Source organism: Eumetopias jubatus, unplaced genomic scaffold, assembly GCF_037043125.1.
Source record: "Eumetopias jubatus isolate StellerSeaLion01/CBP00866 unplaced genomic scaffold, mEumJub1_p1.0 scaffold_12, whole genome shotgun sequence".
In the NCBI taxonomy this organism is placed as follows: domain Eukaryota; kingdom Metazoa; phylum Chordata; class Mammalia; order Carnivora; family Otariidae; genus Eumetopias; species Eumetopias jubatus.
This window is the reverse complement of record NW_028274818.1, coordinates 1,946,330-1,967,142: the sequence shown is the minus strand read 5'-3', so window position 1 is coordinate 1,967,142 and position 20,813 is coordinate 1,946,330. Positions and strand designations below refer to the sequence as shown.

At 57.2% G+C, this 20,813-nt stretch overlaps 3 protein-coding genes across 7 annotated transcripts in view; 2 read left to right on the top strand and 1 right to left on the bottom strand.

Moving 5' to 3' along the window:
- The first annotated feature begins 373 nt into the window (after positions 1–373).
- On the top strand, positions 374–3,413 carry GLMP (glycosylated lysosomal membrane protein). Its single transcript, XM_028090041.2, has 6 exons — positions 374–539; positions 921–1,178; positions 1,353–1,553; positions 1,662–1,880; positions 2,331–2,587; positions 2,697–3,413. The coding sequence occupies exons 1-6, from the start codon at positions 420–422 to the stop codon at positions 2,860–2,862; spliced, it is 1,221 nt and encodes a 406-aa protein (XP_027945842.1). The 5' UTR covers positions 374–419; the 3' UTR covers positions 2,863–3,413.
- TMEM79 (transmembrane protein 79) lies at positions 3,411–10,925 on the bottom strand. 3 transcript variants are annotated; one of them, XM_028090044.2, is made up of 5 exons: positions 10,077–10,925; positions 9,044–9,160; positions 7,438–8,240; positions 7,062–7,275; positions 3,411–4,373 (listed from the first exon to the last, which is right to left on the bottom strand). In XM_028090044.2, the coding sequence occupies exons 3-5, from the start codon at positions 8,195–8,197 to the stop codon at positions 4,160–4,162; spliced, it is 1,188 nt and encodes a 395-aa protein (XP_027945845.1). In that variant the 5' UTR covers positions 8,198–8,240; positions 9,044–9,160; positions 10,077–10,925; the 3' UTR covers positions 3,411–4,159. The 3 variants fall into 3 exon arrangements, with proteins under 3 accessions (XP_027945845.1, XP_027945844.1, XP_027945846.1); XM_028090043.2 differs by having other exon boundaries at positions 9,044–9,156; XM_028090045.2 differs by lacking the exon at positions 9,044–9,160.
- The window catches only part of SMG5 (SMG5 nonsense mediated mRNA decay factor), a 25,248-nt gene continuing 15,147 nt past the window's right edge, over positions 10,713–20,813 (top strand). The window contains exons 1-7 of one of the 3 annotated variants that reach the window (XM_088029139.1): positions 10,713–10,930; positions 14,724–14,822; positions 15,326–15,449; positions 15,814–15,970; positions 17,763–17,852; positions 18,768–18,857; positions 19,468–19,546. In XM_088029139.1, coding sequence (XP_087885265.1) covers positions 10,857–10,930; positions 14,724–14,822; positions 15,326–15,449; positions 15,814–15,970; positions 17,763–17,852; positions 18,768–18,857; positions 19,468–19,546 — 713 coding nt within the window. In that variant the 5' untranslated portion in view covers positions 10,713–10,856. Of the gene's footprint in view, positions 10,931–11,133; positions 11,429–14,723; positions 14,823–15,325; positions 15,450–15,813; positions 15,971–17,762; positions 17,853–18,767; positions 18,858–19,467; positions 19,547–20,813 lie in introns of those variants that run through there. The other 2 variants (XM_088029140.1, XM_028090038.2) reach the window with 2 other exon arrangements.

Genomic DNA, 20,813 nt, shown 5'->3' with positions numbered 1-20,813 from the left:
AGGACAGGAACCTGCATACCTGGGGGCCCAATAATAATTGGCAACCATCTGGGGTATGCTGTCTCCCACCCCGAATTCTGTCAAATTCCTCTCTGTCATCCCTACAACACAGCGTATTGGGATCCGCTGGGATCTTGACTCCTGACATAGCGGCCCCTTATGGGCTGCCAGCGGGGCCCGTCGGGTAGGAGAGGTCCGGGGTGCGGCTGCACACCTGTCTAGTCCGGGGTGTCTTGCTTGAAGCCGCACTGGGAACGAAGAGCTCCTAACCTTTCTGTGTATTCTCTTCAGCCTGGATCTGGGTTCAAGGAGGCGGTCTCTTTAAGAACTGGCGTGAGGCCCCGCCCTGCACCGAGATCAGCTGAGGGTGCGAGTCACATGACTCTGGAGTCTCTTCCGCCCTCTCAAGTTGGGGCCCCATGTGCTGCCGCGAGGGGCCCCGCTGGGGCCGGGGGCACTGTGCCCCCAGCCCCACGCTCCTCCTGGGTCTTCTCATGTCTGCAGCCCCGCTTGGCCTGCTGGGGGAGGAGACCCGCCAGGTGAGGGGCCAGAACTGTGGGTGCTTCGGGAAATGCTGCCCTGGGAGGGCACCAGAGCAGCGGGGCGTGGGGCGGGGGCGGGCACAGGGGCCCACGGCACAGGATCGTGGAGCGTGGAGGCTCCCTGTCTTCGGGGGACACCTGCCGGACCCTGCTGGCCCGGGGTGACCCAGGTGGGGCTTTTTCTGACCCCTCCCCCAGCCCCGCGCCCTCATCTGCCGCCAGGGTCAGGGGGGTTGTGGCCCTGCCCACCTCTGCGCCTTCCAGATTCCTGAGCTCCCACACCGCGCTTCTTGCCTCTCTGCATCCTTCCCAAGCGGCTTCGCCCTGTGTCCCTTTCCCGACCCCGTGCCTTTGACCCTCCACGACCCCGTGTTCCAGGTGTCTCTGGAGGTCATCCCTGACTGGCCTGGCGCCCCCCAGAACCTGCTTCACATCCGGGCAGTGGGCACCAACTCCACCCTGCACTACGTGTGGAGCAGTATGGGGCCTCCAGCAGTGCTGCTGGTGGCCACCAACACCCCCCACAGCACCCTGGCTGTCAACTGGAGCTGCCTGCTCTCCCCGGAGCCAGCCGGGGGCCTCACCGTGCTCCCCAGGGACAGCGTCCAGTTCTCTTCCGCCCTTGTCTTTACTAGGGTGAGGAGGCTGGGGGAGAAGCAGGCAGAGAGGCAGGAGGGGTCATCCGGATCGCAGGGAGGGACTGAAGACTCGAGAATGGGAGCCTGGGGATGGGGGCCCGCGAGGGGGTGGGGGTGGTTCCGGGGAGAGCGGGACTCAGCAAGCCCCGTCCCACCTCACCCCGCCCCCCAGCTGCTGGAATTTGACAGCACTAACACATCCGAGGCGTCAGCCAAGCCTCCAGGAAAACCGTATCCCCCGTACTCCCTGGCCGAGTTCTCTTGGAACAACATCACGGACTCCCTGGATCCTGCCACTCTGAGCGCCACATTTCGAGGCCACCCCATTCACGACCCCACCGCGGCTTTTGCCAACGGCAGCCTGGCCTTTAGGGTAAGGTGTGGGGAATCAGAGTAAGTCAGAAGGTGGCTTTTGAGGGTGGGGGTGGCCTTCCAACACAGGCGCCCGCTTCCCATGCCTCCCCCGCCTCCCCCACTCCAGGTGCAGGCTTTCCCCAGCTCCGGCCGACCGGCCCAAGCCCCGCGTCTCCTGCATTCAGCGGACACCTGCCAGCTAGAGGTGGCCCTGGTTGGGGCCTGTCCCCGGGGAAACCGCTCCCTGTTTGGGCTGGAGGTAGTCACCTTGGGCCAGGGCCCTGAATGCCCCTCAGTGCAAGAGCAGCGCTCCGTTGATGATGAATATGCACCTGCTGTCTTCCAGGTCAGGCTTCCAGCGGAGAGGCAGGGGGATGGGGGAACGTAGGAGGAGCCCTGTGGGACCTCAGAGACTCGTATGACCATTTACTAACTAGCAACGTAGTTCAGCTCCTTTAAGTGCTGGTCACTGTGCTTATGAATGTGGCCAGGCCTCTGCCTTCAGTGCAGAAGAGAGAAGGAAGGCGGGCCTGGGGGCCAGGGGGCCTGGGGGCCTGGGGCTGGAGCTGAGTGCAGGCTTGCAGAGGGGCAGGCCTGGGAGAGGACCCAGTGCTCCCGATCCAACTCCGCCTTCTATGGAGGAGAGACTCAGCCTTTGTGCAAGCAGGCTTCGGTCCTGGAGGCAGGCCCAGGCCCCAGGACAGCTAGTGACAGTGGGAGGCAGGGAAGGGTGAGGAACAGAAGGGTCGGCACAGGTCGGTCCTCCTCATCCTGTTGTGTCTGTCTTTCTCCCCAGTTGGACCAGCTGGTGTGGGGCTCCCTCCCATCGGGCTTCGTGCAGTGGCGGCCAGTGGCTTTCTCCCAGAGGCAGAGGGGCCGGGACTCAGCCTTGCCCTGCCAAGCTTCCCCAGTTTGCCTCACCTTGGAATACCCTCTCCCCCAGTCACCCATTGTTCGAGCCTTCTTTGGGTCCCAGACCAACTTCTGTGCCTTCAATCTGACATTTGGGGCTCCCACAGGCCCTGGCTACTGGGACGAACACTACCTCAGCTGGTGAGGGCCAGGGCGGGGCCAGGGCTTTGGGAGTGGACGTAGGGCAGCCCAGCGTCCCGGTCTTCCTGCCTAACCTGCTTACCTGTCTTTCTCACTCTGCTTGCCCTAGGTCGATGCTCCTGGGTGTGGGCACCCCTCCAGTGGACAGCTTGTCCCCACTCATCCTGGGCATCATGGCAGTGGCCCTGGGTGCCCCAGGGCTCATGCTGCTGGCAGGAGGTGTGGTTCTGCTGCTGGGCCACAAGCAGTGCTCGGAATACCAGCCTATAAACTGAGGCCCGCTCACTGGAGGGTGGGACATGAATTTCCGGGCCTGCCTCGCTGGTCTGCTGGATGAAGGGTCAGTTGCTCCCTTCTTCCATCTGGCTTCCCTGCAGAACCTCAGAGACCACCCTCAGCTTCCTGGAGGCCCCCCAGATGGGGCTTCCTTCATACTCTGGGGAGGGACCAGCAACAGGGTGAATGCTAGAGGTGGAGAAGTCCCTTGGTGATGCCTCCCTGCCCCACCAGCCCTATTTCCCTGAATGGGACTCACAGGCCTAAATGAGAGGCCTTCTGACTTGTTGGCTGCCCTGGAAGGCATGAAATGGACTCATTTTCTCCCCAGGGCTCGTCTCTCAGTGTGTGGGTGTTGGGGGCGGGTGTGGCGCTGGTTCCAGGAACCAGAGGCTGAGACGTGGGCGTTGGAGGCACATCTCCGTGTGCGGCCCCCTCTCCTCTCCGGCCTGCCCCTCTCCTGTGGGGCAGGGGGTTCTGGACCAGTCTGCGTCAGACAAGGAAGGGACGCCTGAGAGTGGGGGTCCAACATGAAGGAAGAGCCAAGGAAGACCGTGGTGGTCATTTATTGTCACACACACGTTCACACGGGGTTCACATCAGCCACCGTGCCCTGCAGCCACCCGCAGCCACCACGTGTGTGGGCATGCACACACACACCCCTACCCCTCTCCGGAGGCAGGCTTCCCCTCCCCTCCGCACCTCCACCCCTGGGACAGGCATGTTCTGAGCAGTTTGGAGGTGGGAGGTTACCGGGCCTGACTGGGTTGGAAGGGAGAAGGTATTAGCTCTGGGCTATGACAGCTTTAATCGTCTGGACTGAAGCTGGAGGTTGTGAGGGCCAGCGGTGGTGGGTCCTGAACCCAGGCCCCCAGGAAGGTTTCCACCAAACGTGCAAGTCCTGCGCGATCGGATGCCCAGCCTTTATCTTTGGCACGGGCAATGTTTCCAGTCTCCCTGCGGCCCTCTGCTCAGACCGGGGACAGAAATGGTCAGTCTGGCTGTGGCTCACGGGAGGCTGGAGGGTGGGGCAGAGGCCAGCCGCAGTGGGTCCCGGAGGCAGCACCCGCCGGGGGCTGCTCAGGAAGGAATCTCACCCCTGCTCCCTGTCGTGGCTCCCCGTCCTCAGCACGTATAAGGGACACGGCCGTCCACCTCTTTCCCTGCAAGACACCCTCCCCCCTGACGGCCCCAGGCCCCCGAGGTGAAAGGCCCACTTGGACTCGGGGGAAAGCAGGGGACAGTTGGGCAGTACTGGGGCTCCATCCCCCGAGGCACCAGGGCTGGGGTGGGTACTCAGCCCCAGGGCCGAGGCCTGTGGTCCAAGGCAGAGTGGGCGTGGTCGGGGTAGTCCAGGCGGCTCTCGGCAGCAGTGAGCATGCGCTCGGGCTCCACCACGAACATGTAGTAGAGGTTCCACACCAGCATGGAGAGCAGCGGCAGGAACGTGAGGCCGTAGCCAAAGCCTCGGAAGGAGCGGCCCACGGCGAAGGTCAGCCAGTATATCAGCCTGGGGCCAGGAGAGGGAAGTGCGTCAGCTAGCTGGCATACGGTCTGATGGGGGGGCAATGGGTACGACAGACACGTCTAAACACAGCCCGAGCTTATGCACTTACCGGGCTGGACACCGCACTACGTCAGGGCCACTAATGTAGACATCCCAGCATCTCCATGAGGCGAGTATATTATTCCCCTCCCTCTCTGCTGACTTTCCAAAAGTTTAAAACTTTTGCATAGGCAGGGGCGCCTGGGTGGCTCAGTTGGTTGGGCAACTGCCTTCGGCTCAGGTCATGATCCTGGAGAGTGCCGGGATCGAGTCCCGCATCGGGCTCCCTGCTCGGCGGGGAGTCTGCTTCTCCCTCTGACCCTCTTCCCTCTCGTGCTCTCTGTCTCTCATTCTCTCTCTCTCAAATAAATAAATACTTAAAAAAAAAAAACTTTTGCGTAGGCAGCATACGTCCCGTGGTTCAAAGTACAAAAGCCCCAGTGAGTATATAGTAGAAGGTCTCCCTGTCTCGATCCTCGCCCCTCAGCCCCCCACCTCCCCTCCACCCCTGACTCGGATGTCCAGTATCATGGCGGTTCGTGCGTCAAGCGCTCTATGTATAGACGAGCAAGCAATGGACGCATGTTTTCCTTTTCCCCTGTTTTGAAGTTTGGTAGCACACCATACAGACTGGTCCACACACAGTTTTCCCCTATTAACTGTATCTTGGAGATTAGGGTTATAGCAGTACATAACCAGCTTCCTCATCTTTCACAACCAGATTACATCCCACTGTATTGGTTTCTCCTTTTGCAGACGAAGAAACTAAGACTCCAAAGGGGTTAAGTAAAACTGGTCCAAGGTCGCACATCAGGGAAACAGAAAAACCGTGATTTGAACCCAAGTCCGATCGTCACCCTCTCTCCTGTCACTTTAGAGGGGCAGAGGGACAAAAGAGTAAGGAAGCCAGCTTCAAGAGGGCCTGGAGCCCAAAGGGATGAGTCTTTCCCCTCTTGGAATATCCACTCCAAATACACACCCCCAACGCCAGGAGGGCAGCAGCTTCATCTTAATGGGTGAAGGACCACTTAGTACAGAATGGCCGTGCCTCCGCTCTCACCCATGGGATGAGGGGAGAGCCTCGGCACTGCACCGGCAGGCACAGTGGGACACTAGGTTCCAGCTGCTGAGCCCTTCCCAGGCACCAGACTCCTGCAAGCTCTCTGCATGAAGTCACTCATTTAACCCCCACGCTCTGCAGAGGATGAAGCCGGGCACAAGCGCTTGAGCACCTTGCCCGCGGTAGGGAAGGAAGGGCCCTGGGGACACCCGAGGGGGTGCATTCCAGGCCCTGCTGCTGGCCGGCCTCAGCAGCTCCTCTCCCCTGGTCTGTTGGCTTTCCTGGCTGTGAACTGGGTGAGAAGGGCAGACAAGCACGAGGTCTGCCTAAGCCAACTTCCGTCTGAGGCCGGCGCTCCCCCAGACGGACCTGGGAGGGGGAGTTACACAAGTAGGAACAGGAACGCGTTCATCCGGGGCAACATCTGGGAGAAGACAGGCCGCACCACGGCCAGGAGGCTGGTGGGACAGACGGCCACTAGACTGGTCAGAAGTGACAGCACAGAGATTCTAGCTCAAGAGCAAGAACGTTTGGGGCGCCTGGGTGGCTCAGTCACTGAGCGTCTGCCTTCGGCTCAGGTCATGGTCCCGGGGTCCTGGGATCCAGCCCCGCATCGGGCTCCCTGCTCCGCGGGAAGCCTGCTTCCCCCTCTCCCACTCCCCCTGCTTGTGTTCCCTCTCTCGCTGTGTCTCTCTCCGTCAAATAAATAAAATATTTAAAATAAAAAAAAAAGAGCAAGAATGTTCTAGCAGTGAAAGGGACCCGGAATCCTGCATCAAAAGTAATAAAAGGAAATACGTTAGGGAAAAAACGGAAAGATCTGCATGCGCCTTCAGAAATTCAAAAGTGCTTTCTAGGTTAACAGCAGTTCACGTGGAAATACCCCAACGGGTTTCAGGTGACTTCCAAATGAAAGCAGAAGAAGGAGGCTGCGTGAGAGCCAATGTGGCTCCATTTGTATGAGCAGGAGGCCAATGCCAGTGACCACGGACAATCAGGAGGCTCTCCTGCCCGGAGGGAAGGTCACAGGACACTGAGAGACGAGGACCATTTGGCAAAGTAAACCGTGGAGGAGCAGGGTGTTGGAGTGGGGACATCCAGGGCTGTTGTCAAATATCTGAACTGTCCTGGGCAATTCCAGAGTCAAAGTCAGGACAGCAGTTTACAGCACAACACGAAGAAAGTCTCTCTAGTAACTGGGACTTTTGAAAAATGAAACACCCTGTCTTACACAGAACTGAGCATTGGTCACAGGAGGTGTCCAACTAGAGGCCAAAGGCCACCTGACCAGAGTCTCACAGGGGAGTGCCAGCAATGGGTGGGATGATGATCTAGGTGACCCCCGGCAGCCCTTCCAGTTTTGGGTTGGTCTACGGCTCCCTGAAATCAACTTCCTTTGGGAAGACACAGAGCTGATCACCTGCTACCAGGGGAGGTAAGGTGCAAGGAAGAAAGTGGACTCACGGATCCAGGGTGCAATCCGGGCTAATGCAGAATCCAGAAGGCTCCCTGTCCCCGTCTCCCCAGACAAGATGCCGGGGGTCCCTCCAGCACCGTCCCCTCCCCTGGGCCCCACCCCCCAGCCAACTCACCGGGAGACGGCAAAGAGACCAGTGAGCAGAGGGAGCAGTTTGAGGGTCTCTTGGGGCAGGTAGGTGGAGAGCACGGCCAGGTTGAAGAAGTACAGGATGAAGAGCTGGACCGACTGGGCCACGTAGCGCCGGTGGATCTCCACCTCCCGCCGCGGCTCCCCAAAGGGCCGCAGGGCCGAGAAGCACAAGAGGCTCAGTCCGTACACCAGCAGCCCTGGCGGGGTTGGAGAGCACGCAGGGTCAGCCCGGGAGCAGCAGGCGGGAAGCCAGGGAGGGCTCGCGGCGGGGCTCCCACCCGGCGAGGGCCGGGCGCATGGGGCCCAGGGGAGGGGAGCTCCCGCCCCCAGCCCCGCTCCTTTCTCCCGGCCCGGCTCACCCAGTACGATGGGGAAGGTGGCAAAGACCCCGCAGCGCAGCGTGTAGATGAGGCGGGAGCTCATGGTAGGCAGCCGCGGGGCGTCGAAAGGCAGGAAGGCGTAGGCCCCATATAGCAGGCAGGGGAAGAGAATGAGGGCAGCTCCCACTGAGGCCACGGCCTTCAGCCCCTCACGGCCTCCGCAGCTCCCACAGCCCCCGCAGGAGTGGCCAGGCGGCCTCACCACGGCCTCGGCCCACTTGCGCTCACAGGGCTCGGGCTGGGTGGCCCGGGCCGGCAGGCAGGCCCGGCGGCGCTCTCCCTCGCCTGCCTCACAGCGTACAACCGGGTCCTCCTGGGGCCGCCGCTCAATGCACTGGAGGTCGATGGGCACGAAGGCCCGGGCCGCCTTCTCGGGCAGCAGGTTGGCATCATCTTCGGACAACTCCTCTAGCTTGGTGGGTGGCTCTGACTGGAGGGGCTCGGGCTCAATGTCCCGCCACCCGGGCGGGTCTGGGAATGGGGCACTGGGCTGGGGGCCAGTCCCCCAGGGCAAGGTGGCAGCCTCACTCACTGTGCTGTCGAGACCATCCTCAGCCCCCTCTCCGGCCATGGTAGACCCAGCTGAAGACCCCACCTTGGCGGACTCAGCTCCATGGGACTCAGCCTCACCTTCCCCTTCTGGCTGCCGGCCATTGGGGACCAATGCCTGGGGTGGGCTCTTCTCCAGGGCCTCAGACCCTTTCACTTCCAGCAGGGCCAGGGCCTCAGGTTCTGTCATCCTGGGGCCTCAGTTCTGGGGTCTCCCATGAGGTCCTATCACCCTGGAGGGAGCAGAAGAAAGCTCTGTCAGAAGTTCCTGGCTTCTGGCCCTCGGGACAGGTTGATGGGATTGGAACTGTCTGGGGCAGCTGGTCTCATGGGCTTTCGTCCCTTCTGGGACCTTAGGAGAACAAGGTAGCCAGGAAGGTGTTGAAACAGAAGGAGGTGGGAAGGAAGTGAGCAGGTGAAATGGAGACACCCTTTCAACATCAAATGTCATCCAGCAGGAGAGGGTGAGTCAGGGGGCACAGGCGCTGGCAGCTGTGGCCTTGGCCAGCTCCCGCCCACGCCTTCTACCCCCTCCACCAAAACCCCTGGGGTCATAGCCACCCTAATGCAGAAACGGGAGGAAGAGGGGGTGTCTAGAGCTTTGCCAGGAGTTCCCTTCCCACCAGGGGCCTCCTTGCGTGCAGAGAAGCTGCCTCTTCATTTTCAAACCGCCCCTTCTCCTTGTAGCTCCCTGCCTGGAGCTCTCCTGGTAACTGACACCAATGATCTGCCAACGAATCTGTCCCAAGGATCTGGCAGTGGTAGCGCACCCTGCTCGTTTGTCTCCAAGGTGGGCACCTGGGCAGTCTCCACACTCGTCACCAGCACCTGTCCTCTATCCTCCATCTCCAGGGGGCCTGGGTTGTCCCTTCTGATTTCTAGGTCTAGTCATGGCTGTTCCCCATGCCTCCTCTCCTGCCTTTCTCCCCTCCCTGTTTCCTCCATCTCACTGCTGCTGGATGGGGCTGAGTCCCTTCCCTCCACCTCCTCAAGGGCCTTCTGCCCCTTGCCATGTGGACCCATGACACCCTCTTACTTTCCATCTGGAGAGGCGGAGGGTCTCCAACGTCTGGGAAGGAGCTGCCCGGCTCCCTGCTGGCTCTGCAAGTATTCCTCTCCGTCTCTCTCCCTTTGCCTGTGTCTCCAAACCTGTCTGACCAGAGCAGGTGGGGCCCAGATTAAAGGGGCAGGCCCCGCCCTGCTGAATCTGCCAACAGAAAAAGCATTGGCGGAGGACGTCATCATCCTTTCTGAAGGTGGGGGTGCAGCTGAGCATAAAGGTAAGCATGTGGTCCAGGCACATGGGATGTGTAGGAGCTTGAAGCTAGGGAAAGCAGAGGGTAAAGAGTGGGTCTGGGGCGCCTGGGTGGCTCAGATGGTTAAGCGTCTGCCTTCGGCTCAGGTCATGGTCCCGGGGTCCTGGGATCGAGTCCCGCATCGGGCTCCCTGCTCAGCGGGGAGCCTGCTTCTCCCTCTGCTTCTCTCTCTCTCTCTGTCTCTCATGAATAAATAAATAAAATCTTTAAAAAAAAAAAAGAGTGGGTCTGTACATGAAAGGGTGCTTGGAGTAGGTTGGGATACCCAGAAAAGAAGTGGAATTTCCACATTTAGCCATTCAGTTGTTGAGCACCTGTTTTTAGCCAGGCACTACTCTAGATACAGACAGACGTAGAAGACAAGGTGACAGGCAAGGTCTCTGCTCTCGAGGAGTTTGTTTTATCGGGGTAACAGTTAATAAAGAGCCTGATCAATAAGTCAATTCGAGGAGAGAAACCTGTTTGCCAAGATGACATTTGGGCTGTGACCTCACGGGAAATAAGGAGTGTCCCAAGGAGGGGGCAGCAAGAGAAAGGCCAGCTTAGGTGATTTCAGGAACAGAAAAAACGTTGGTGGCTGGGACCAGGAGGTGGAGGTGGAAGGGAGTTTATGTTCCTATTACAACTTACACAGACCCCCAAACACCTTGCTTTTTAGCCTAGGTGTAAGGTTAAGAAAGCAATCAGAATCCAAGGTGAACTTTCCAAGGCAGAAACGTGAGAGAGTGGCTGCTCGTTCCTGTGGGACCTTACCCCAGAAGACATCTGAGCTTTGTGAGGGCGGGACAGTGTCTGGATTGCTCATCCCTGCATCTCCAGAGTCCAGGCTTGCGGCTGGAAGACAGCAAGTGTTCTACGAATGTTTGCGGGGCTGCAGGTGTTAGTCTTCGCAATGGGGAGCCGAGCTCGGGCCGAGGCGCCCGTTCAAGGCTCAGGTCTCGCAAGGCCTACTCTTGCGTTCCACCTTTCCGAGGGAAACTTTCACATACACTTTTGTTTGTTCAAGTGGGGGATACAATGAGAAGAGGAATCAGCAGTAATCGGAAAGAGGCGCGGCTCAAATAAGGGGGGCGGGGTGAAGGGTCGGAGGGATGCACCAAACGGCCCCTGCGGCACAAAGCAAAGCCTCGCTCTTAGCTGTGGGCCCAAGTGCCGCGACCCAGCCCAGCTTCAGCCCCTCACGGTGTCCACTGTCCATTCTCTGGCGGCTTTGTCAATAAAGTTTTCCGCAAGGACTTGGAGAAGCCGGAAGGAGGCCGTGCTGCCCAGAGTTAGTTCTGGCAACTTCCCGGGAGGGAAAACGAGCTTCGCGAGATTTGGCAGCACTCAGGCCGCCGGCCCGCAGCTGGGCAGCTGCTATCGCGAGACTTGGCGGGCGGAGGAGGAGCTGTCGCGGGCAGCCTCCTCACAGCGATGGCGGCCGAGCAGGGCCGGCGGCGGCGGCGGCTGCGGCTCCGGCCGGACACGGCAGTGGTGGCGGTAGCGGCGGGCGGCGGGGGCCTGTGACCGGGAGCCGCCCCGGACCCGGGCACCATGAGCCAAGGCCCCCCCCCCGGGGAGAGCAGCGAGCCAGAGGCGAAGGTCCTCCACACCAAGCGGCTTTACCGGTGAGGGGCCGGGGCGTGCGTGCGGCCGCCGGGGGAAGTGGGCGCCGCGGGGGCGGGGCCGGAGTGCGGGCCGGGGCGCTGGGAGAGCGGGAGGGCGCGGCCGCGCCGCGAGCGGGGCGGGCGCGGGGCCCGGGCCGCGGCCGGGGGGGGGGGGGGCCGGGCGGCCGGGGGGCGCACGTGGAGGAGGCCCCTCGCCGGGCGCCTGGGGCGGGCCCCGAGCCGTGCGGGCCGCGGAGGTAAGGGTGGGGTCGCAGGCGGGGAGAACCCGGAAGGGAGCGGCTCTCCGAACCTCGCCGGACGCGGAGGGGAGCGCCCCGGGCTGCAGCCCGGAGAGCCGGGTGCTCCGTGTGACCTTGGGCCTCGCTGTCCGCGTCCTGGAGAGGACGGACTTGGGTTGGATACACTCGGAAGTTCCTCTGGCTCCAATTTTGCGGAGTTTGAATGAAAAGAGAGAGGCTGAAGACGAGTTGTGTTGCTCTGGAAGGGCCACGAAGCGCTGTGAGTCCGGAGTGTTCCTAGGTCATGGGAGCCCGTTTCAGGGCACCTGGGTGCTGCTGATCCCGAGCCTCGCTTCCTCCCAGCCTCATGACTGCGGTCTCTTGCCAGGCACCTTCCATTCCCGGTTTCTGGTTTCCGCAGCGCCGCTCGCCCTCCGCAGGTCCTGTCTGCAGCCCCCGTCCCTCCGTTGAGGCCGCTGTGCGCTCTTCCCACACAGGGTCGAGGATTTTTTTATGGGGGGCAGCGGGGACGTGGTTTCTAGAACTGGGGCAGAATGGAGTGAAGTGTGAGACCAAGTTGAGGTTGCTGCTTTCTAGTAGGGCGTAGGGTTTGGGATTTTCGTTTAGCTCAGCCTCTGTTGAACAGGGCCCTTGGAGCGGTGGGCCCCATCTTGGCAGTGAAAGAGTCAAGAGCACGTTGTCTTTTCCTCCCTGGAATAGGCATCCTGCCTTTTCGGCCTTTGTAAGTCAGAGGCAGAGGGGAGTATAGGCTGCTCCAAAAATAGAAAAGTGATCCAATGCAGCAGCCCCTGGGCGCCCACTGTGGGCTGCCCCTAGCCGTCTCAGGCGGGTGAGGAGCTGGCTGTGGTTGGCACATGTGCGGTGTCACGCTGCTGAATGTCAGCGCTGCCCGTCAGAGCGTGGGCCCTGCCTGCAAGATTCCGTACTTGTCTCCAGCTTTTGGTAACGGCCCTGGTCATCCTTCTGATCGTGTGCAGGCCTAGTTCTTCCTCAACCCACTACCCTCACGGGACTGACTGACTTAAGGTGATGTGTGTGCACACATGGCTTACATGTGTGCATGTGGGTACCTCTGCCTGTGATTGTGAGTTCTTGGCTTTGAGCAGGGTGGAAATGTGAGGCAGGAGGACTCTGTTTTTATTCTTTTTTTAAAAGATTTTACTTATTTGACAGAGACAGCAAGAGAGGGAACACAAGCAGGGGGAGTGGGAGAGGGAGAAGCAGGCCCCCTGCGGAGCAGGGAGCCTGGTGCGGGGCTCGATCCCAGGACCCTGGGATCATGGCCTGAGCTGAAGGCAGACGCCTAACGGCTGAGCCACCCAGGCGCCTCTGTTTTTATTCTTTATGAGCGCGGTGGTGACTATTGGAAGCAACTGGGGAAGGAAGGTCTGATTTCTCTGCCCAACATAAATGTGCTGTTAGACTACGGAACTGTCACTCTAAGCTTCAGTAAATTTGGGAAATTCCCACAGTCTGTTTATAGAAATGAGATTCTGAAATGTTTTAAACCCCTCAGAAGAAAAGGCAGCAGTAGAAGGGATGCTGGGTGGGCCACAAACACCAATTAATTAATTAGGCCGATTAACTATTTTTATTTTTTTAATTCTTTTTTTTTTTTTTAAGATTTTATTTATTTGACAGAGAGACACAGCGAGAGAGGGAACACAAGCAGGGGGAGTGGAAGAGGGAGAAGCAGGCTTCCTGCGGACCAGGGAGCCCAATGTGGGGCTCGATCCCAGGAACATCATGACCTGAGCCGAAGGCAGACGCTTAACGACTGAGGCACCCAGGTGCCCCCGACTAATTATTTTTAAAAAACATTTTTGGGGGCGCGTGGCTGGCTCAGTCAGGAGAGCATGCAACTCTTGATCTCAGGGTCATGCGTTTGAGCCCCAAGTTGGGTATAGAGATTACTTAAAAAAAAGAATTTGCAATCAGAACTTCCTAGAGCAATGGTTATTAAGCTTTCTTGGATTGAGAACTAAGGAGAGCCGTGGAGTGGTCCATAAAGACGTGTACACACTCCTGAGATCTGTCCATGGCACGGAAGTTCAGAACCCCTGCCCTGGGGCACTAAGCAGGCCTAGAGTAAAGTCCCTGATGGCTGTCTGATGGCCCTGGCATCAAGGGCCAGGCTGGCTGAAAGGGCTTGGCTCCCTTCTCTGGGCAGCCCGGAGGCATTTGGAGAAATGCTGAGCTCTCAAGATTGCCTGTGGGAAGGCCTGATTACCCTCCCACCCGTGCACCTGGGTGCTGGTGGTCACTTTTCCCTGGGCAGGGCAGCTTTTGCTGGCGTCCCACCTGAGCCACCACGGGGAGTTCGCCTGCGGGGGCGCCCTGGCCCAGTAGCCCATGTCTCGGTATTCTGAAGCAATCTTGAATTGTTTTGGGAATCACCAATCCCCCCTTTCTTTGTTGCTTTTGTGCCTAGAGCTATGTGTGAGTTTACCTGTTTTCACAGCTGCTATCTATCTTCCAGTGGGTTTTACCTTTCTGGAGGTGACACGTATCTCTGGCACTTCTTAGCCATCCATTGTAGAGTTTCCTTGGCTTTTTCTCATGGTGTCTGGAGTCTCCTCCTTAGCCTTATGACAAGAAAGATGGAGGCTAATGTTTACTGAACGCTCCGCATGTACGAGGCACCATTATGAGTGCTTTGTGTATTAGCTAATTTAATCCTCACACGGTGGGTGATAATATTACTCTCATTTTGTAGATCGGAGAACTGGGACATAAGGAAGTTAGATATTTTGCCCAGGACCCAGAGCCTCTAATATCAAACAAAGAATCCAGAAGACCTTGCGACTACGCAGTATACAGCTCAGCCCCCCCCCCCATTTTTCCATACCTCAAGTAATTCAGAAATAGAATTTTATGCTAGGAATGCCTTTCTTTTGTGTCAGAGACAATAAGCCCGTGCACAGTAATTAATTCATGTCACCGTTATTTGTTGAATGGCTGCCGTATGCCAAGGCCAGCTGTAAGTTCTTTCAGTTCATCCTCACGGTCCTCTGAGGCAGCTGCCATTCCTGTCCCCATTTTTATGGACAGGACAGCTGAGGCTTGGAGAGCTCAGATAATTTGCCCAAAATTACAGACTTAGACACAGCCAAGGGTCAAAGCCTGGACCTGCTGGCATCACAGCACAGGCTCTTTCCATTAAGAGAGTCTAGCTTCTCATATCACAGGGTTTCTCTACCTTGACACCTTGGACATTTGGGGTAGGATAGTTAATGTGGTGGACTGTCCTGTGTATTGTGGGGTATCTGGCCACACCCACTGAATGCCAGTAGCAACTCCCCCCACCCCCTCGAATCTCTGCCGCAAGTAGTGATAGTCAGAAATGTCCCCCAGGGTAGGGGGCCTTTCTGTCGGGGGGGGGGGGGAGCGGAGAGACTGTTCATCTTGTTGTGTGCAGCCCAGCCTGCAGCCTTCCCATTTCCCTGCCCCTAATTCTGCAGCTTCTCCCCTAGGATCAGTGGCCCCCTCTCCCCCCCCCAGCCTGCCTGGATATATGCATGGCTCAGGGGCTGTTTGCCTGTATTTCCCTCTAGGGCTGTGGTGGAGGCTGTGCATCGACTCGACCTCATCCTTTGCAACAAAACTGCTTATCAAGAAGTGTTCAAACCAGAGAACATTAGCCTGAGGAACAAGTAAGCTGGAGACTCTAAACCACAGATCCTTACGGTTTCTCTCCCTTTCTCCCCCCGAAACGCTGTCACATGTAGACGCACGTTCTCTCTTACCTCCTGACCTCATGGTACAATAATGGGCTGTGAACTCTGGCCCTCCTGAGAGAGGAAGTGGGGACCCCTCAGTCTCTCTGCAGCTTCTGCATCTAACAGACTGGTGCCATAAGGATGACATTGGAGTTGGGGGAGCTGGCCATGCTACAGAATGACAGGAAAGAAAGATGGGGTTAAAAGGCAGGAAAAAAGGAGAGAAGTGTGCAGGGGAAAAAGAAGATTATTAAAGTTCTTTCTGCTTCCGCCTCTTTCCTTTGGGGCTCCCACTGCTTTCTAGGATTGCTGTTTGTCCCGGGTCATGCAGACTGACCCTGGATGTCCCTTGGGAGGCACAGGGATTTGTTGGGGTGTTGGCAAACGCCTCCTTGCCCCAAGGATGGTCGGTCTCTTGTGCTCCTCCGTACCCTCAGGCTGCGCGAGCTCTGCGTCAAGCTTATGTTCCTGCACCCAGTGGACTATGGGAGGAAGGCTGAAGAGCTGCTATGGAGAAAGGTATACTACGAAGTTATTCAGCTTATCAAGACTAACAAAAAGGTAAGGGGAGGTCCTAGATTTTGAGAAGAAACGTTGTCTAAAGAGGGAAGCTGAGAAAGGAAGAGATAGCTAGGAAGCTGGGCCAGGACGTGGTTGGAGGTAGAGGAACCAAGGAAAAGGTGGCAGGAAGGAGGGAGGGGGCAGATGTAATTAGGATTTGGGGAGGGGGGAGCTTCGTCCCAGATGGGAAGTTCAGAGAAGTGGATCTGAGGGCGTGGGGATAACTCGTGAGTGAAAGGAGAGTAGATGAAGTTTCAGAGCCAAGAATCTAAGTTCACTTCCTCGTGAGAGGAATGGGGTTAGGGAGGAGGAACAGTCCTCTGAGCTTACTGCTTAGCAGCCCCTTCGCTTTCCCGACGTCCAGCACATCCACAGCCGGAGCACCTTGGAATGTGCCTACAGGACGCACCTGGTCGCTGGGATTGGCTTCTACCAGCATCTGCTTCTCTATATCCAGTCCCACTACCAGCTGGAACTTCAGTGCTGCATCGACTGGACCCATGTCACCGACCCCCTCATAGGTCAGTGAAATCTGAAAGGTGGGCTTGAGGAGAAAGGGTATATGCCTCCACATCTGGCCTTCTTAATCTTCTGGGTTCTGTAGCTTGTGACCTACCCAGGCAGAGAGGATTCTAGCAAGACCTTCAGATGGTCCTTGGACTTCAGGTTTATCCAAACAAGCACATGAGGTAGGGTGAAGATCTGAAGGAAAGAAAGAGGTTTCTGTTGGTTGGGACTGTAGACTGAGTCAGAAGGAGGGATGGAATGATCTAGAGCAGGTCTGGCACTGGAGGATGGTATTAATAGCATTTGTTTTCTTCTTGCAGTTGAATTTAGTTGGTACCGTTTCCTTTTTCTTTTAAGTTTTTATTTATTTATTTATTTACGTTATCTCTACACCCAGCATGGGGCTTCAACTCACGACCCCAAGATCAGGAGCCTCCCACCTCCCCGACTGAGCTGGCCAGGTGCCCCTAGCACTGTTTCTTTTAACTTCAGAGATTGTTTCCCAATTTTTTTTTTACAGGTATTGAAAGTTTTAGAAATGTTTGGGGATTTACAGACATTCCTGCAGGATAGCCCCGGTCTCTGTGCGGCTGCCTGAGGTGTCAGCGGCTCTGGCTGACACCTTGTCTGACCTCTGGCCCCTCACGCTCCTTCCCTCCCCTGACTCTGCCCCCGCCGTTGCTATAGACACTCTGGGCCCGAGCTTGTGTCTCTGCCGCCATAAGGCAGTCTCTGGTCAGAAGCGTAGCACCGCATTTGGTGCATTTACAAAACATGATTTAAAAACAACAGTGTAACCTAAGACCGCCCTCACAGACTTTATACCCGATGGCCAGAGAGGTCCAGAGCCCCCAAAAGTGAAGGACAACAAATAATGTCTCACTTCAGAGAATCAGTTCCCCAAACTCCCGTTTTCCTCCTCGTTGATGTTTTTGCGTTCAGCCAACTACGCTGTTCAGTCCGCTTTTCAGGGTGGGAATCACGCAGCCGGCAGTGTGGCTGACGGTGGCGTGGACAAGGAGGGAGGGGCTCTGGAGCCAGTGTGCCTTTCGAATCCTGGCTCTGCCACTTACCGCTGTGTGACAGTCTCCTTGACTGCCGCGTGTGGGCAGTGAGAGTGACCACCTCGTGAGGTTGCTGTGAGGATCCGTTAAATTGACAGAGTGACACGTAGACCAGTACCTGGCACGTGGGAAAACTGCCTCCCAAAGAGCTCAAGCTCTCTGAACTGAGGCTACAAAGTGCTTGGGTGAAGGGGGAATGGAGAGCCCAGCAGATCAGGCTCTGGCCACACCGGTCCTCAGGCATGATAAGCTCAGCTGTCTCCCTCATGGGCAGACCCTCCAGTAGGCAGCCTTCTCCGTACGCCTCCTCCCCAGGGAGAAGCCTGGGGCACCTACCTTGGCCTCACATACAGGTTTCCCATCTCTACTCAAACCTTTCACCCTTATGTGGGGAGCTTCTACCCAAGGCACCCAAGACTGCCCTGACACTTGAGCTTCACCTCTTCTTCCTTTGTAGAAGCCCTCCTATGATGACCTTTCACCTCACCTTCTCCCAGGGAACTGTCCTGGCCCAAGGACCCTCGCCCATCTCCTCCATTTCCTTCTTCTCTTGTGAATGACCCCTACCTGTGAGCCTCTGTCTCTCTACCTGGGTCCTGGATGCGTGTCTTCTCTGCCCCCTAACACTGTTTCAGGACGAGCTGTGGATTCTTGATCTCCTTTCTCCACCTAGGAAAGGTGTTTCCCATTAGGTAGGGGGCCGGGGAACGGGCTTCTGAGTGTCTCTGTCTGTCTTTCTCAGGATGCAAGAAGCCAGTGTCTGCGTCAGGGAAGGAGATGGACTGGGCACAGATGGCCTGCCACCGATGTCTCATGTACCTGGGGGATTTGTGTAAGAATCGGAACCTTTCATTTTTGGTTTGGGCTCCAGGACAGGTGGAAAGCTGCTTCTGTTGTTGATACCACCGTGTATGTGATGGGAGAGCAGGAGGAGTTTGGCTTCTGTAACCGCCCCCATCAAACGATGTGCCCTTGTCACTGCTCCTCCGTGAGCCAGAAAGGACCAGTGACTATGGAAGAAGGAAAATGAACTTTGAGAAAGTCTGGGTGATTAGTCAGTTTCAGTAGCGGGTTAGGAAGACCTTAATTAGATACTTTTCTCCTTCTTTGGGGTTTTTTTCTTTCTTCATGGACTCCTAGAGGAATTGAAGTTAGGTCTCATGGAGGACTTCCCTGCCTGACAAATGTTCTCAGAATGGAGGAGTACTCTCTTGCCTGCTGGCCCCTGGGCCTCTAGTCCTGGTAGCTAAAGGTTTCTCATTAGGCTGTGGGATGCATTACCTTTTGTCACCTGAGGCTCTTTCCCTCCCTGCCCCGCCCACTCCTGGTCCCCTCATGAGCCCTGTGCACAGAGAGAGCCAGCTGCTTCGTGTAGACTGGCCAGGGGTCCTCAGTAATGTCTTCACTTCAGAATCAAGCAGCTATATTCTAGAACCCAGTACCAGGGGTCTTCCCAAGCGGTTACGTCTGCTGCAGGTCCCCTTCATTGGGAGGAGATAAGCAAGAGTCTTTTTACAAACACTGATCGTTCTCTACGTTTTGAAGCTACCAGCAAGGAAGAGAGAGTTGGACAATTTGCACATAGTCAGGCAGAGTTAAGATTGTGCCAGAGGCCCAAGCAGCCTGCCTCCCAGCTCAGGTATCTTCCTCCCAGGCTCTTACTACAGCTCCACAGAGTGGACTCCCAGACAAGGGGAGGTTTTTCTGAAACAGCATCATCACGTTTCCTTCCTTCTGTCTCCTGCAGCGCGATATCAGAATGAATTAGCTGGTGTAGACACTGAACTGCTAGCTGAGAGATTTTACTACCAAGCCTTGTCAGTAGCTCCCCAGATTGGTAAGTGGCACCCCCACTCAGGCCTCCCTACCAGGCAGCATTTTCCAACAGGAAGACAACGTTAAGAGGGCAGGCAGGCCGCACTGGCTTCCCTGGGTCCTTCCCATACTCGGTCCCATCAGACTTCACCTTGCTTGTGCATTCTCCCCCTCGGAACACACGCTCAGGAGAAATGCAGAGTCCTGAGGTCTCTGTAGAAAGCGGAACTTCTGCTTCAGCTGTTCGCATGGCCTGCGCGGCGGGAGAAGGGCGATGGCTCTGTTACAGGCAGAAGTGGGGATTAGCTCGTAGTAGGGGAGCTCAGGGGTGAGAAACCGAGCTGGGGTAGAGGAGAGGGCTCCATGGCATTCCATCAGCCTTGGAGGGGCCGCAGCCACCGCTGACGGAATGGCGCCCCTCGGTGCTGAATCCCTTGGCAGGCCAGGCCAGCAGTGAGTCTGTAGTCAGTCCCCTGGGGAAATAGGATCGGCTGCTCCTCCCCAGGGACGCCGGTGTCCGCTGCAGACCCGGTCCTCCTCCCCACGAGTACCCAGTGCTCAGCAGTGCTGCGTCGTGGTGGCGACGGGTGCGTGTCGTGGCCCCAGACTGCGTGACTTCTGTCTCCCTTCAGGAATGCCCTTCAACCAGCTGGGCACGCTTGCAGGCGGCAAGTACTACAGCGTGGAGGCCATGTACTGCTACCTGCGCTGGTGAGTGCCTGCCTCTCCCCTGTCCCCCCAGCCCGGTGGCCTGCTTCTTCACGCCCCCCCCCCCTTCCTGCGCTGGGCTGAGGTAGCGCTGCTTGTCAGAGATCCCACTGGATTTGTAGGCTCTCGGGCAGCCAACATAGCTACCCGCCGTCTCCTGTAAGTTCAGGATTGCTGTCTGGAAGGAGGAAATACATGGGATGTGGGGGGTAAAATGTTATCAGGGTAGTGGCTGACAAGAAGTGCACAACTGTCGAGCTTCAGTGTCTCACACCACACCGTGGTGACAGTGTGGGAGGACCAGCTGAGCAGCAGGGTGGCCCACTGTTTCCCTGGTGCTGATGCTCCCCCAGAATAAGAAACCTCGGTTTCAGCACAGCTGAGGCTGAGTGGGTTTAGGTCACTGAGTCGGCAGAGCCAAGTGCACATGTGCCTGATAGGTCGGCCGGTGCCTCTGATGACGTTATAGTCAGGAAATAAACTGCCTGGGCCCCCGTGGCAGCCTCATAGGGGTCGACAGCTCCATGAGAAGCCAGACATTTGCAGAAGACACTGCTGTGAACTGGGCTTCAAGGCAAAGGGAGTAAAGTAAGCTGACCTTCATAACTGTACTGGTCATGTGCCAAAGTGTAAAGATTATGCCTTGTAATTCCCTGGGCCATGATCCTTGGTTCACCTGGTCCAGGAAATCTTTTCCCTTGAATCAACACAGTATCTGCTCTTGGGGTGCCCGTCTCCTTTCTTGGATCGGTACAGACTGGCCCCCGAGGCCACTGTTTTCATTCTTAAGTACAGTTACCAGGATTGTAGGTTTCCGTTGCCTCTTCCCCAATTCTCTTGTGCCTTCTGGGGAATGCCCCCTTGGTCCCTCATCACACCCATGACCATGATTTAGGGTGAGTCACTTCCAAAGACAGCCCAGCATGTCCAGGTTTGGGAGGTACCTGCTGAGGTCCTGCCCTACTATGTTAAAGCATTCACGTCTCTTGTCCATGGGTTAGGTATTTGGGTGGGGCTCAGTCTGGCAGTTCTTTTCCCCCCAGTGGCCTTGTCTAGGATCAGTCACTGGTATTCAGCGGCCCTGGAGGGCTGATCTATCTGGATCGAGGCATCTGGGCTCATCCCCCCTCCACTCCATGTGGTCTCTCTTCCTTGGGAGAGACGGATTTCTTATGTGGTGGCTCAAGGCTCCAGACAGTGGATAATGACCCAAGAGATTTAGAATCTGCCATTCTCTTATGACCTGGGCCTGGAAACTGGCAGAGTCACC

Excerpts from the sequence above, each read along its gene's own strand:
- GLMP (XM_028090041.2), top strand. The coding sequence starts at position 420 with ATGTGCTGCCGCGAGGGGCCCCGCTGGGGCCGGGGGCACTGTGCCCCC. Across the intron at positions 540-920 it reads TGGGGGAGGAGACCCGCCAG|GTGTCTCTGGAGGTCATCCC; the intron begins GTGAGGGGCCAG and ends CCCGTGTTCCAG. Across the intron at positions 1,881-2,330 it reads ATGCACCTGCTGTCTTCCAG|TTGGACCAGCTGGTGTGGGG; the intron begins GTCAGGCTTCCA and ends CTTTCTCCCCAG.
- TMEM79 (XM_028090044.2), bottom strand. The coding sequence starts at position 8,197 with ATGACAGAACCTGAGGCCCTGGCCCTGCTGGAAGTGAAAGGGTCTGAG. Across the intron at positions 7,276-7,437 it reads CACCTTCCCCATCGTACTGG|GGCTGCTGGTGTACGGACTG; the intron begins GTGAGCCGGGCC and ends CAACCCCGCCAG. Across the intron at positions 4,374-7,061 it reads GGTCTCTTTGCCGTCTCCCG|GCTGATATACTGGCTGACCT; the intron begins GTGAGTTGGCTG and ends TCCTGGCCCCAG.